General features: G+C 38.8%; 1 protein-coding gene across 5 annotated transcripts in view; it reads left to right on the forward strand.

The window, feature by feature from the left end:
• Positions 1 to 15568, forward strand: part of phf21ab (PHD finger protein 21Ab) — a 111714-nt gene that overhangs the window by 48070 nt on the left and 48076 nt on the right. For 4 of the 5 annotated variants that reach the window (XM_042341301.1, XM_042341305.1, XM_042341300.1 and 1 more), the window contains exon 4: positions 15019 to 15156. In XM_042341301.1, coding sequence (XP_042197235.1) covers positions 15019 to 15156 — 138 coding nt within the window. The remainder of the gene's footprint in view (positions 1 to 15018; positions 15157 to 15568) is intronic. The other variant, XM_042341304.1, reaches the window with a different exon arrangement.

Raw genomic sequence — 15568 nt, forward strand, 5'->3', positions numbered from 1 at the left:
TTATAAGAAGTGCTAGGTACATTTATTACATCTTGTTATCATATGTTAGGCTTGTGAATGTTGCTGCAGCTAGTAGATCAAGTGTATTCTGTGCGTTATATATTGTATGTTGTGTATATGCAGGTGCATAGATAGAAGAAAGTAATTTTTTATTTTATTTGTGATGTCACATCACTATCTTGCAACAGTTTTTTTTATTGCAGAAGTTTAATATCCAGCAATGTGAATTTGCACAAAATTTGAATGGGTGGTGTACTATAAATATTTTTTTCCCCCCATCTCTTGGAGTTTAGCTCTCAGAGCACCAACTTGTGCTCTGAGAGCAGGTGCAGACTTGATGCGCCGAATGGCGTTACAAATTTCTGATTCTATGAAATATATTAATAAAGCTTGTTAACTAGTCATTGAGGCAAGTGCTTCATATATTCCTACCATCCAAAGATGGTATAACCTAGGATTAGAATTAATCCGCTGAACAGCCAGTACAAAAATGCATAGACATTCTCGTTTGTATAAACAATTAAACTTCTGTAATCAATTGATTAGTTTTGTAATCCAATATTCTGTTGGCAGTTCTTTGCTGGAATACCACCGATCATTCTGTCTGGGGCTATTTTTATCTTGTTCGGACAAGCCGCAGTAACCAGGAGAGGCTCATTTAACTTTGAATAGTGCTATGGGATCCTTGATATTCAAGTTATAACCTTGTACGTATGCACGTGTAAGAACTCGTATTGTAACTTTGAAGCACATAGGAATTGTTTTTAAATAGTAATTGAGTAGACGTACAGCAAACTCCTCTTAACTTGATTCTAGCTTAATTTGTCACTACCACTTAAGTCATCATGCTGTCAGTATCCTGGCCACACATATTTATACAAATGCGTAACTCGCTGCTCCTGATGGCTTGACACTGATCTCTTTTCCCTTAGAGTGACGAGTTGTCAGGATTGCAGTTGAAAAGATCGTCTTAAAGTGGGTTTTGAAGATGACGTAGGGGCAAGGCAGAGGGACTCCAGGATGGAGTTGCAGAGATTGGGGTGGATGGTTGGACATCAATATTTACTTACAAAAAAAATCAGATGCAGGCAGAAAGCTGGTCATCTTGCTTTTTTTAAAAAAAATTAAATGTCCCATGTGTTTTTTAAAAAAAGGCTGAATTCTGGTTTGACAGGTAGTCGCTTATTGTCCATCACCTAAGCTTTTAACCATTATGTCCTGCTCTAGAACTCCATCCACTGCAGCTCTGCTTGCCTTTTCAGTGAATGCTCTCCTCAAATGGTTATTTCATGTAATATAATACAATATAAAATTACATTTGTAAAACCGTTTCACGATAGGAGGACGTCCCAAGGCGCTGGACAGTCAGTGACCTGAGCAAGGGTGGGAGGAGTTTGGGATCAGGGAGGGTTGGAAGGTGGTCAAAGGCTCGGTTGAAGAGGAGGGTCTTGACACATGTCTTGAAGGAGGCAGCGAGGCGCAGGGAATATGGGATGGAGTTCCAAAGGATGGGAGCAAAGAGGCTGAAGGCCCAATCTGCGATGGTGGGGCGGGCCGGGCATGGGTTGTGGAGCAGGCAACAGCTTGCTGAGTGGAGGGAGAGGACAGGGCCTTGAAGGTGAGGATGAGGATTTTGAACTCTATCCTCTGGGGTATGTGGCGCCAGTGGTGCTGGGCGAGGGTGGAGGCAATAGGAACATGGAACCTTGTGCGGGAGAGAACACAAGCTGCAGAGTTGTGGATGATCTGCAGCTTGCGGAGGGAAGATTTGGGAAGGCCGACAAGACAGGAGTCGGTGATATATTGATACTGAGATTCTTTGTACAGTATATGCTTTCCTTTAAGTTTGTAAGAGCTACAATCTTCAACAACCTGTTCAGGTGGACTTTAAAGACCCCATGGTACTATTCAAAAAGAAGGGAGTTTCTCCAGTATCCTGGCCAACAATCCCCCAAATAAAGTTGATCACTGACTTCATGGCCGTTTATGGGACATTGCTGTGTGCAACTGGCGCTACATTTCACCAAAAAAATACACAGTCAAAACCATTTTACATTTTATCCTGGGAAGCGCTTTAAGACTTCTGAGATGTGATAAATGTGATATATCAAATTCAAGGATTATTTATTATTATTTTTCAACTGTATATTTTGTGAGGAGCTGTCCTGAAATATGGTTGTTTTTCCCCCACACGTACCTGCTTACAGACTACTTAAGGGCTGCAGAAAGTTGCATTACCACGTGTAGACTGCAGCAAAGCAAGGTCAGTTTAAATGAGAACTACCAGACTGCACATGTATTGCAGTTTCCCCTCTCCTCCTCCTCCTTCCCACTTTTGTCATACCCTTTGTTTGCCAAGAGCATATGAATAGGCAAGCTGCCTCCTAGGTCTTTGCCTTAAGCCACTGCTGAGCTATGTTTGAAAAAGATGTAGAGGTTGACTCACTGTTTTTTTTCCTCCAAGTGCCCTATATGTGAACTTACTGTGCTGAAATGGGGGAAGAGTCGCTTTGTATTACCATTCTGCGACAGCACATTATTGCATCAGTATGTTGTACTAGACAATGTTCAGAAGTATTTCCATTGCTTTATGTTTTGACATGCTGTACACATCTGTTGCTTTTCATTGTTCACTCTTCTGAACTTTGAATTTCTCATTTGTAAGGTTAATAATAATCCTTGCATTTGATACAATACCTTATCATGGCGTTGAGATGTCTCAAAGCGCTTTAAAACATATACTGTAAAGTGAATTGACTGTATTTTGTGGGAGAATTATTATTATTTTAAATATTCAAATCCAAGCAGGCAATTAATTAATCAGAATTGCTTTCCTGCAATTAGAAACTGAATGTTTAGGCCACTGAACTCTACTGCTGTGTTGTTGCTGTTCTCAGCTTTGACAGAATAAGCAATTTCCAGCAATGCACTGCAGTACAGCAGTATAGGAACAAAGTGTTCACTGAGAATTGCAAACGTTATTGAAAGTATAATAATAAAATAATAATAACAACAAAATGACATTTATAGAGCGCCTTTCACGTCGGCTGGACGTCCCAAAGTGTTGAACAGGCAGAGAGGTGGGAGGGAGACCAAAGGCGCGGTGGAAGAGAAGGTTCTTGAGGCCGGCCTTGAAGGAGGCAAGGGAGGAAGCGAGGTAAAGGGACCATAGGATGGAGTTCCAGAGTGTGGGGGCAGAGAGGCTGAAAGCCCGGCCACCAATGGTAGGACGGGTCGGGCGGGAGACATGGAGCAGGCCGGAGCCCGCTGAACGGAGGGAGCGGGCAGGTTGGTAGGGAATCAGTAGGTCAGAGAGGTAGGAGGGGGCAAGGTATCACAATTTAACATTTGAGTTCACTATTTCCGTCCTTTCAATGAGGTATTATACCGAGGGGGACAAACTTGGTGTATCTGTTCCGGGCCTTTCTACCACGATTGCTGCGCTTCTGTTTGTGGTTTACTGTGCTCCTGGAAACTGGAAGGGTATTGCATTACCTGTAACCACAAGTCCTCAAGACACGTACCTTATAAGCCGACACTAGCGAGGTACGTTAAAATAGGATTTCACTTAGCTTCATTTGCCAAAATAAATGTTAGCATTTCTTTTGCTAACACGATATAACATGCTAATTTTATGCACGTATTTATTAGGATTGAGGACTGGAGTGGATGTGGATGTTTCTTTCCTTTTTCCCGCACCACCCCTAAAACCTTGAGACATTCAGGTTGGGGAATTGTATCCTCACAAATATATAATTTTTCATATGTCTCATTGAAAGGACGGAAATAGTGAATTCAAATAAAACAAATATACAGGTTAATCAGAAATGGAAACATTGCACGTATCTTTGTGGTCCAAGTGTTGCAGCTTGATTATTGTGAGGTGCTTTCAACAATCCAGTCTCTTTGGGATTCTTTAAGGTGTTTTAGTGAAGTTTTCCTTGTGGCTGACATATGTAGCCACCTTATATGATTATAACTTAATTATAATTAAGTTTACATGTTTATTGGTTTTAAGCCCCAACCCAGCTTGTGCAGAATTTTTTAAACAAAGAGAACTTTTGAAAATGGGAATTGTAAGGCACTATTGTTGCTTTGGCCTTGATCATCTTACATAACGCAGAAACAGGGATCTAGCTAGGACTTCTTGGTCTGTTTGGCTCAGTTTCAGATAACGTCAGTGGCTTTACCAACTGAGCTATTGGAAAAAATAATTTAAAAATGTTCACCAGGGAATGAGTGAGTAATCTTAAGGGTTCATGAGTTTCATATTCTTTTCTTACAGTTTAATTTCATTTAACCCCTTTCATTAAGTTGCAATCTGTAATGTGCTCCTAGGATTCACTTTTATGGAGGATAATAGATGACTAGGAGTGTTAAAGGGATGTAGTGAATGGTCAGACCAGGTGGTCTGCTGAACCGAGAATAAAGCTTAGGTGGCTTTATGAAGGTCATTTGAATCCTGAGTGAATTACATATTTTCCTGCATCTTTAACCTAAGAGGCACTAACCACTGCTATTATGCTGTAAAACCTTTCCCTCAGGAGATTTAATACATGCAGTCCATGATGGGTTGGATTATACATGAATATATGGTTTCTAGAAGGAGACTTGTATGACCAAAAAGGCNTTTTTCTGGCTTCATGCTTATTTCGAACATACAACAATGCTCTTTCAGGTAATAATAATCCTTGCACTTAATATAGCTCCTTATCATGTTGTTAAGACGTCTCAAAGCGCTTCACAGAATATACTGCAAAGTGAGTGAAACGATTTCAAAAATTATCTTGAACTATGAAACATAATCAAAAATGCAACTATATTTCTCCTTTCGAAACTTAGCAGCAAAAGAAATTTGAGATTTGTGACATTTCGCTGAAGTATTTGCATTTTATTTATATCTCATATAATAACTTTGTATTACATGACGAGAGTATATTTTAACAAGGTGATAATACTGGACAAAGATTGTAGTGAAATCAGCTGAAAAGGCAGAGGTTTGTAGTACAGTATGGAACTCTAGCTGAGCCAATTTCAGTTCAAGAAAATAATTAATTACCCATATAAAAAATTCATATGACGAAAAATTTAAATGGCGAACGCACAATCACTGCATATTTAGTCAAAACACTAAAGCCAACAAGTTTAAATTCATCTGTGACTGAGTTGTGACATTGTACCCCAAGAATTTAAGCATAGATATTCTCGAGGGTTTGCTGTCTTGATTATATCTTCTGAAACCATTACTGCACAAGCGGCTTCTCTGCACTGGGAAGAGGTGTATTACAACTTCATGCTATTAGACCATGGTTACAATGTAATCAACTGACAGGAAAAGAGGGTTTTACAGGGAATTTACTTTTTTTTATAGAGGTGAAACATTGCTATATATTATAATAGGGTAATGGATGGCTGACATCTAGTTGTAAGGCAGTAATTCAGTTGAGTAGTTCTGATGGGTTTATGAACATTACAACAGAATTATGGCTTTTTTTCATGCCAGCCATTTTTCCATATTTTATATGGTGTATACTTCATTAAAATGTATATTGGACTTTTGTTGGCATTCTGTGGCAGAAGCATCACATTGTAGATGAAATGGCAATAAAAATGTTTGTGATATAAGACCTGAAGGCACACAAGACTGGTGTTAGGGATCAACTATATACTATATTTGGGGATGGGGGTGGGGAGAGGGGAGAGGATATTACATAAATGTGAAAGAACACTCAATAGTAATTATTTTAAACCTCCAGTTTGTCGAAATGATTTCTTTTGATCAGTTCTTCCGTTACTGTAAGCTATTTGTAGAATTGGTCGTAACATGTACCAAAATGTCATCTGCTCAACAGGTTTTAGATATTACATTGCCAACTGTACTGTAAACTGAACATTGGAAACGGTGAACATTGAGTTTTTCAGTGGCTTTAAGGATATATAAAGTTGGAGCTTATGAATGATAGAGAAAGTAATAGAAGAGATTTAGTAAAATAATTGGATTGCAGTATTGAATGGTGGGGAGAGAGAGGAAGAGGCATTTGCTGAGGTTAATTGATAATATTTCTTCTCATTAGTCAAAATCAATTCATGAACAAACGGTTACCTCACTTAGTAGCTCCGATCAGTCTTTCAAACTAGACAGAAAGGGAACAATACATTTTTTAAAAAATCCACCTGGCAAAAGAAACCAGTGATTCACACATTAATTCTGGCTATTCCTCAATATTAACTTGGGGCACAAGCCTCAATTGAATTGAATTTTCTTACCTCCTCGCCTCACACCACCCTGTTATGTTAGCTTATGTGCTGTGTAAATAACCCTTTACAAAGCTACTTTTTATTCTGTTCATAATTGCAGATTAAGTGCACTGTTTAGTTTTTAAATGTCATCTCCTTATCTACAGTTTAATGCACAGTAAAACCAACATAACCTGTCCACTGGTTTCTTATGTTCTTAAACCATTTAAAAAAATGTAATTCTTTTCACTTATCCTGAGGTTAATTTGATAGAAGCAGCTGTCGTTGGAGAGATGTGTTGGCACTCTGATTAAGAATTGTTCTAGTCATTTTGATAAGAACAATTTGGTAGCCATGTACAGGTAATTTCACATGTGATTGTTGTGAACTGAATACAATTTGTGCATGTTTATAAAATCTGTACAATATAAATCGCCACAAGCATTTTTTCTAAGGGGGAACTTGTACTGAATCCAAAAATACATTTATCTGAAAAAGTGTGTAGTTTTGTCAATGTGTAATAAATTTTGGAAAACTAATGATGATCTGACCAACTAGCTGCAAATTTTTGAATTTTACATCTGAGTGAAGAATTTAATTTGAAATACAGTACTAATTCTCGGGAGATTATTTTATTAACTATTTTTCATTTTAAAAAGTCTTGACTCCTCAGTATACATATTTTTTCTTTTTGTATGTTGTCCTACCCACTGGGCTGAGTTTTTAAAACATTTTAATTGATTCTAGGCAGTGGGGAATATATTTAATGTGTGCAAGTCCCTGAGCTAAGGCCAGGGCTTGTTAGCACGGGTTGTCTCAAAACCTGCACATGAAAGTTTGTTTGATTCACGTTTAATACAATACATTCAAAACTGTATATGCCTGAATATTGATGATATAAAACAATTAGAATGGATTTGGGGGTTTAATTGCAGAAAAATTGCAGTGAAGTGCACCACAAGATTTGATCCTTCAGCAAAAAACTTCATCACACAGTAGCTGCATGGAATCAATATTGCCTCTCCCCATTATGAGACCTATAATTGCAATCACAACAAAGTGCATTTGTAGTGCGTTTCATTGTTCATGTATTTTTGTTCTGTTGTTTTTAGGGGTGGCCAAAGGTTGAACTTGTATCCACTTTGTGATTTTCTTTAAATATTTGGATTGTTTCAAAAAAGGGCAACTTGGATGAAACTGGGACTCAAATTGATGAGTAGTTGCTCAAGGATCTTCAATATGTCTCTGGGAAAGAAGGAGGGGTGCAAATATCATCCAAGCTTTTAATTTGTGAGGTGAGCCTACAGAATGGCTGGGTAAAGTTCAGGAAGAGATGTGGGGAACATGATAGCAAGATAAGTAAACTACAAACTAAACAAATCTGAGTATGATCTTAGGGTGAAATTATTTTGCACTTGCTTTGAGTTAAAAATCATTTTGAGCTCTATTTTGCAACACTAATGTGTTTTCCCATGAGGTACATTTCATTTATTCTGGTCCTTGTATTTGTGCTAATGCATCTTTCTGACTCACTGAAAGTGTGCCTCAGTCATCGCTGGTAAGATTATAGAATTCACAGTTCTCTCCATTCTAACCCATAGAAAAAACCTGTTACTTGTGCACTTAAAATAGACCTGGTTGAAGCATTCAAAAAAGAAAATGGATGAAATTCTGATTCCACACAAAATAAAAAGTACTGGCATTATTTAATGAAGAGTCCTGTAGCATATTGGTTAGAGCTCTTGTCTCGCAAGTGAGAGGACCTAGGTTCAGTTCCCAGGCCGGGCGAAAGGTTAGGCAAGTTTCCTTATTCCATATGCGTCTGTTTACCTAGCAGTAAGTAGGAACCTGGTTGTTAGTCGATTAGTGAATCATGTTTCCAGGAGTAATAATTCCTTCAAGTAAATCAAAAATAATAATTTGGTCACTCAGTCCACAAATGTTTGTGGGACACTGCTGTGAGCAATGGCTGCTGTGTTTCGCTCACAAAATATACAGTGAATTCCCTTTACAGTATATTGTGTGAAGCTCTTTGAGAATTCACAAAGACACGATAAGGCTCCAGTTCAAACGTAAGGATCACATGATGGAGATAGAAAGAATGTCAGAATAGATGAGCTGAATGATCCCTTTTCTTCTTCCCACCATTTTGTTGTGTTATTTGTTTTGAATCTCAAGCTCTGATATTGCTTTTTCTTAAGAAAAAAAGTCAATTATTTTCTATTTTCCCGCTGAAGACCTGCTGAAAGTTGGGAAAATTGCATTTAAATGTCATTATTGTTCAATGACAACCCTCCCCCTGGATTTCACTAGAAGCACAAACTCACTTTTATTGACTGTATAGGACTGTCAATCACTGATTTGTTTTCAAATTAAACATATCGTCCACCTGCATTTAATTTTTAACTAAATTGTTTTGGAGACTTCAGACTACTACAAATCCTGTTCACAGGCTGGGAATATAAAACACACTTTGATATCTATATTACATTTGCTGGATAAGTGCAATACATTTTCATTATGATTCCTTCTTGGGAGTTGACTATGCTTTAACCATGTTTTGTGTTTAAACCCTTGTTCTTAGCTTCAAGGCCCTCCACCGTCTTGCTCCCCCTTACCTCTCAGACCTCATAACCCAATATCAGCCTGTCTGCTCCTTCCGCTCAGTGGACACCGACGGACCTGCTTCAGATCCCCCACTTCCAGCCCGCCATTTGGGGTCGGGTACAATCGCACCTCTGCCCCCACACTCTGGAACTCCATCCCGTAATCCCTCTGCCTCACCCCCTCTCTTGCCTCCTTGAAGTCCTGTTTGAAGACCTTCCTCTTCGATCGTGCCTTCGGCACCTTCACTGAGTGCCATAGCTCAGCAGTGGAGTCGTGTCTGTTGGATTCTTAACAGAAAGAGCTGTCACAATGCCCCAGAATTCAGTGTGTCTTGTAATATCAGAATCATTGAAACAGCACAAGCATACGGCTAGATTTATGTAGGTGATAGCCACAATGTGAGTAACCAGGTTCTACTCATTGCTGGGTTCTCCTGTTTCTTCTCGAGGGCCACTGTACATGAGCAAACAGTCACGTATTGCATGGTGTAGCAGCATTGTAACAAGTTTGTCAGGTAGGACCATTGACCCATTAAGTCTATAAACTGAATTTCCCAAGAGTTTTTGGTGTCTTAGTATCACATCATCTTATAATGGAGAGAAAGGATGGGGGAAAGCAAAAACAAATAATTTCACTGGATACCTAAGCATTCAAACAGCATATATGTGGATGTGGAATGACATTCCCCCGAATTTCAGAGGAAGTAGGATCATAATGTGTTTAGTAGAATCTATCTGGATGCACAAACAGCATTATTTAGTGTGCCACACTGACAAATAAAGTACTGTTGTATTAAAGGAATCCAGCAGGTATGGCTCTGGGATGACTTCATTGCAGGAGTATCCTTTTGCAGGCTGTTTAAGTGGGTGAATTTTAAAAAATAAACAGTTTGTTTGAAAACACTAGGCAAAGTTCTGTTGGTCATATTCTATAGTTTGTGTTTGAGTATTGAGAAATGGAATAGAAATATTTCTGTATTTTAGCAGAATCCCCTAATTACTTGATTGAAAGTATTGAAGAGTGGTGGTGTTGGGATCCAGGGCTAGATGATAAAACCTTATCTTTTCATCCCTCATCATGGAAACCAATAAAATGACGAGTCGTGAAGGGCAGGAAAATGTTATTGAGCATTGTATTTTACAGGGAAATACTTAGGGATAAAGCCTCACAAGCTCTTATCCTGGAATAGTTGTATAATTGACATCTTGTGTAACAAGTTGCAGTTCTTGAACGTCTGCAGTTCTTGAAGATCTGTTCCCAGATTCCCCATTGAGTTCGGTGCAGGTTGGGATGCCACAATGCTGGACTTAATATAAAAAAAAACCCTCCTTATTTCATATAGCATCTTTTCACATCAGGAAGATGTCTCAAAGTGCTTCACAGGATTTACTGTAAAGTGTAGTTTGTGACTATTTTGTAGTTGAATATTTGTCTATCAAAATGATGCTAATGCTGATTGGTAGTGTGTTTGGCTGTGTGTGCTTTTTTAACTGGTACGCTGCTGCTCTCAAACATCTTGCCTAAGTGCTATTCTTTATCTATGAACCCAGAGAGACAGTGTTACCAAGGTGGTAGCTGGTATCACAGCCAAACCTCTGGGGAAAGAGCGTTTCTTCTAAACTCCAGTCGCACTTGAGATTTACTGATTCTGATGCATTTTGATATATTACTGAGTAAATTTCATGTTTGGGAAATTAGCTTGAGCTTATAAGGCTGGAAATAAAGATGTAGTTTATTGGTGTACAGTAGTGTAGTACAAAGGTAGCCCACATGTTATCATTTGCATAATGAATACATTTTAAGACAGTGAACACAGGGTAAAATAACAGCCACATTTCAATGTCTTTCTAGTTTGGGGCACAGGATTTAAATAGCTGCTACTTTTTTGCTAAGGACCAACTATTTCATTGACTCTGAAAGACAGCCATCAAACTTCTATTTAAGTGCAGTGTGATTATTCTGTACTGGTAAGAAGTTAAAAAAGAACAGAAAGGATACTGAAAAAGCAAAAAGGAGAGGGTGGTTAAAGATGAGACAGAACGGATAGGACTACGCTAATTTATACTCAGTGAGAGAACATACCGATTATTGAGATTATTCTTTTATTATAATAATCCTTGCATTTGATATAGTGCCTTGTCACATCGTGGAGACGTCTCAAAGCACTTCACAGAATATATTGTAGAGTGAATTGACTATATTTTGTGGGTGACACACAGCAGACAATTGTGCACAGCATTTTTATAAGATGCTTTCTTATACACCAGTTCCAGATGTACTTAGATCAGAATTTTTCAGGATTAAAAGAACAATATTTGTTATTCAACATTTTAAATGAGAATAATGAATTTTTCACCAAATAATGAATAGTGTGATTTTAATAGGTATTGAATTGATGATGGAATAAATTTGTTTTCAGTAGAATATCCCAATTAGAAGCATTCAGCTGTACTGCAAAGTAATGTTTGATGTTGTTTGACTTTGAATCAATGTCTGAAAGATGGGTTGTCACAGTGTAAAGAATAATGATGCAAGAATACTTTTATTTTTTCTCTACCTGGGATGCAGTAGATGTTGTGCATGGTAATTTGTACATTATACCCCATGAGTGATCTTTTTAACTTTCAAAATTGCAATCAATTCCTTATGATCATAACCAGAATTTTAACAATGAGTGCACATTAAAATCAAATAGTCCTGGACTAAACTCACAGTTACTTTGTTAGATTTTTGATTTTACCCCCCAAGATGCTTTCTGCACTCTTAAAGGCTTAACTGCTGCACTGTTTGTGGAATAATTAGCCTATTTGGAAGCTTTTTTTAAAAAAAGCCAAAGAATAGCTTTTATATTGAATGACCTATCTCAGCACCTGTGTTCAATTACCTTTTGTACAGCGAATAACATTGTATTTTTTTTTATCTGTGCCACTCTCAGGGTTTTCTAACTTTGATTATTTTGAGAGAGAACATGTAAAATGTCCCAGCTGTTCTCCGTGCAATGATGAGAAAGTAGCAAGCGATAGTTAATGCAGGTTATACGAGGGTGACAAACAATAGCAGAGCTGCCTGGCCAAGGTCCTAGCAGAGTAATGGGTGGCCTTTCTCGTGCAACGTATGATCGGCATTTAACATTTGATTGGAGAAAGCGAGCTCTTGCCGTGGAGCCATTGTGTGTCTGAAACGCAATTTAAATCTTTTTACTTGGTAGCCTTAGGTTGGGGGAAGCTTAGAAGCATGTGAAGTTGAAAGCCCCTTATTTGCTGGGCCTCTTATATTGTCCCCACAGGGTTGTGATGTGTAGTTAGTAATTATCTCTCAATTTCAACACTCCAGTTGTGATTGGTTCTTTCTTTGTTTCAACCATATGGCACTGGAGCAAGCTTCCCCTTGCGCCTACTATCTGTTATAGTTGCAGGGACTTTTATTTGAGTGGAAATGACTGGAGTTCGTTCTGAAGTGGATGGAAGATTTTAAATTTATTGTAACCAGCAAGAACTTTGAAAAAGTGCCTTCATTTGAGCTAGGTAATTGTTCTGTTTAGTTTTAGTTTTCCGCATAAACCCAATGGCAGGTGCAAGTCTTTTGTGTGTGTCCCCTTCCCCCACTTCAACTCCTGTCAGCTTTCACTGAATCTCATAATTCTCTCATTCAGTCGCTATTCATATCCCGAGCTTGGCTTTTAAGCTGTTTTACACTAAATTGATCCTGTGTGAACATAACTGTGCTTTTTATTGCATCTGTGAGTGTGTGTGTGGGAGATATTTTCGTTTGTGGTATATTTTTTCTTCGATGTTTAGATGCACGTGTAATGCATGTACTCCTTCTGTTATTGAAATGAATGATAATTATTCCAATACTTTTTAAAAAAGGGAGCCTTTTCTTGGCTGTTGGTTCTTTGTAATTTCTGTCAGTTTAAGATGAAGGGTAGTAACTGTTGGGGGTCAATAACTGTAAGGGATTTGGCTGTAATACAAAGAGCACTTAGATTAATTTGCACAGAACAGCAAAAAAGATCCTGTAATCTTACTGAATGGAGAAAGGTTTATTTTAGTTAGAATTCAGGAATAAATGAGAATTTTATTTATTTCTCCTCTTTTAATTGTGCAAATCAGGATGGAGGAATTCCATTTCCAACCCTGTAATGTTCTTGCATTGTAAATCTGTACCATCACATTTACATTACAAGCATGCACACAATAGATTTGTCTATGTGAATGCATAATGGAAACGAGCTGGAGAAAATCTGGTAAATAATATGAAACCCACTCTGTTTTGGCATGTAATTTGTGAGCATATTGGGGAAAAAAGAATTCAGAAATAACTGTGGATGGAATTCCAATTGAAAGTAACTGCGGTTCCTCTGTGTGGGAATGGTTGATGTTAACTTATAATTGTTGGGTTAGATAACGCCCAGGATCTGGTGACTACAAGTAGTTTGAATATAATCGTGTTTACAATTGAAAATGGGTGGAATGCAGCAGAAACTCAAGGACTTAGGAGTGGAATTTAAGGCGATGAGGAAGAAACTAATGAGGTTGATTCAGGTTACTTTATTGGAGGATACAATTACAAAAGCGAAATGAAATAATTTTAAGGATGTTTTACTGTAGATGCAGAGTATGCGTATACCACAGATAAGATCATCAGAGGTAATAAAGCACCGATATGGGCCCGTTGAAAAGGACAAAGTACAAGTATAAATGGTCTGTTTATAGAATGCATCCAAGGATCTGGAGGGGCCAATTAATAACTCATTAAAACCTTCAGCAGTGTGTGATAGCAGTAAAGACAGCAAACTACAACAACAACAACATGATTGCATTTATAGAGTGCCTTTCACGTCGGGCGGACGTCCCAAGGCGTTGGACAGTTGGGTCGGGACCCGAGCAGGGGGGAAATGGTCAGGGTGAGGGGAGGGAATGGAGGGAGCGAGGAGGGGTATAGAGTCGAGAGGGGAGGTGAAGGCACGGTTGAAGAGAAAGGTCTTGAGACCGGCCTTGAAGGAGGAAAGGTATGAAGCAAGGCAAAGGCACTGGGCGGTTGGGGCTGGGGATGTGGAGCAGACCGGAGCCAGAGGAACGGAGGGTACTGGCAGGTAAGTAGGGGGATAGTAGGTCGGAGAGGTAGGCGGGAGCAAGGCCGTGAATGGCCTTGTAGGTGAGGATGAGGATCTTGAATTTGATCCTCTGGGGGATGGGGAACCAGTGGAGGCGAGCGAGGGTGGGAGTGATGTGGTCGCGATAGTAGTAAAACTAGATTTTAGACTGCATTGCTTGGGATACTCACATGATGGATTGCACAAATCATTGCTACCGCCTATACAGTTCCAAGATCTATGCTTCACCATTGTCATCCTTGGGTTGGAGAAGGTACAACAAAGGCTAAGAATTAGTCATGGGATTTAGGTTTTTGAACTTTGAGGAGAGATTGGGCAAATTGGGAATTTTTACATTGGCAAAGTGATCATAGGGTGAAATTATTGAAGCCTTTGGATTTTAAAGGGTGTAGACAAGCCAGGCTTCAATTCTATATGCCCACGGTAATGCTCTCAAATTCACTGAGGCAATAAAATGTTTTAAGATGTTCTCCCAGCTGTTTCTGATAAACAACATGGTATGTATGTAGTCATATGGACAGGATAGGATCTTGTAGGAATAGTTTCTTCTATTGGTGAGTTTTTCTGCCCCTTGCATGCTTAGTGACAGAGGGCAAGAAAGTATTGCTTATGAGGCAGGTTTAACTTTTCTTTTGTCCTTCCCTGTACTAGCATAAAAGACACTACCTCGGTTTGGCATTTCCTGCTGGAAACATGGTTAAGATGGGAAGTTACTCGGCAAGGAGTTCACAATGTGAGTCCAGAACTAGCCAGGTGCTCCATGTCAGTGTTCATACATCAGTAGCACAAAAGGTGGTAGATGCCAGGATTCTAGACTTGTTTAAAAAAACAGCTTTATGCAATGAGGTGATTGTCGATTGGATGTTCTGGAGAGATGAGATTGGAAGGGCCTTCTTCAACCAGACTGAACTTTTGGTACACAACTGGGCCATTTAAAATTCTTCATAATGCATATGTTATTAATTGATTCTTTCACAGCTAAGCCTAATAATGTAAGATTTTCTGAAAGGCGAATGATTTTCCAAGTTGATGTGATTGTTTTCTCCTGTTTGTTTCAGAAAAAAGTGGTGGAACAGCTAAGGAAAAATTTGATGGTGAAACAGGAACATCATGAAGGCAAACTGCCCACCCAGCAGCACCAGCCACAACCACAGCAGCCACAGCAGACTGTACCACACCTTCTAAGCAGTCCACAGGTAATATTCATTGACATAATAAGATAAGCAGGTTCTGTGGATTATTAATTCAAGGAGAAATGCCTATGGGCCATCAGCCAAAGTGTCCTGAGGTCAGAGGTGACTCTATGACTGTCCTCGTAAACCAAACACAAATGGATTGATTTTGGTTTGAACCACATGCACTTTCTTTACTTTTTGTGAATTGCTCAGCATTTTATGGTTGTGAAGCGAAAAAAAAAATCTGTTTGTTTCTGGGACTGAAATCAATCAACTAAATTAGTGTTGCATGGAATTTCACATGTTTCCTTGTTCCTTACAGATCACTTTGTCAAGACCTTGAAGGGATATGTTACTACGCTCAGCATTACTTAGAGTAAAAGAGCAATTTGCTATCCTTTTATTGAAGAACCATGAAATTTACGCAGAAATT

This window comes from Callorhinchus milii, unplaced genomic scaffold, assembly GCF_018977255.1.
Source record: "Callorhinchus milii isolate IMCB2004 unplaced genomic scaffold, IMCB_Cmil_1.0 Scaffold17, whole genome shotgun sequence".
Classification (NCBI taxonomy): Eukaryota; Metazoa; Chordata; class Chondrichthyes; order Chimaeriformes; family Callorhinchidae; genus Callorhinchus; species Callorhinchus milii.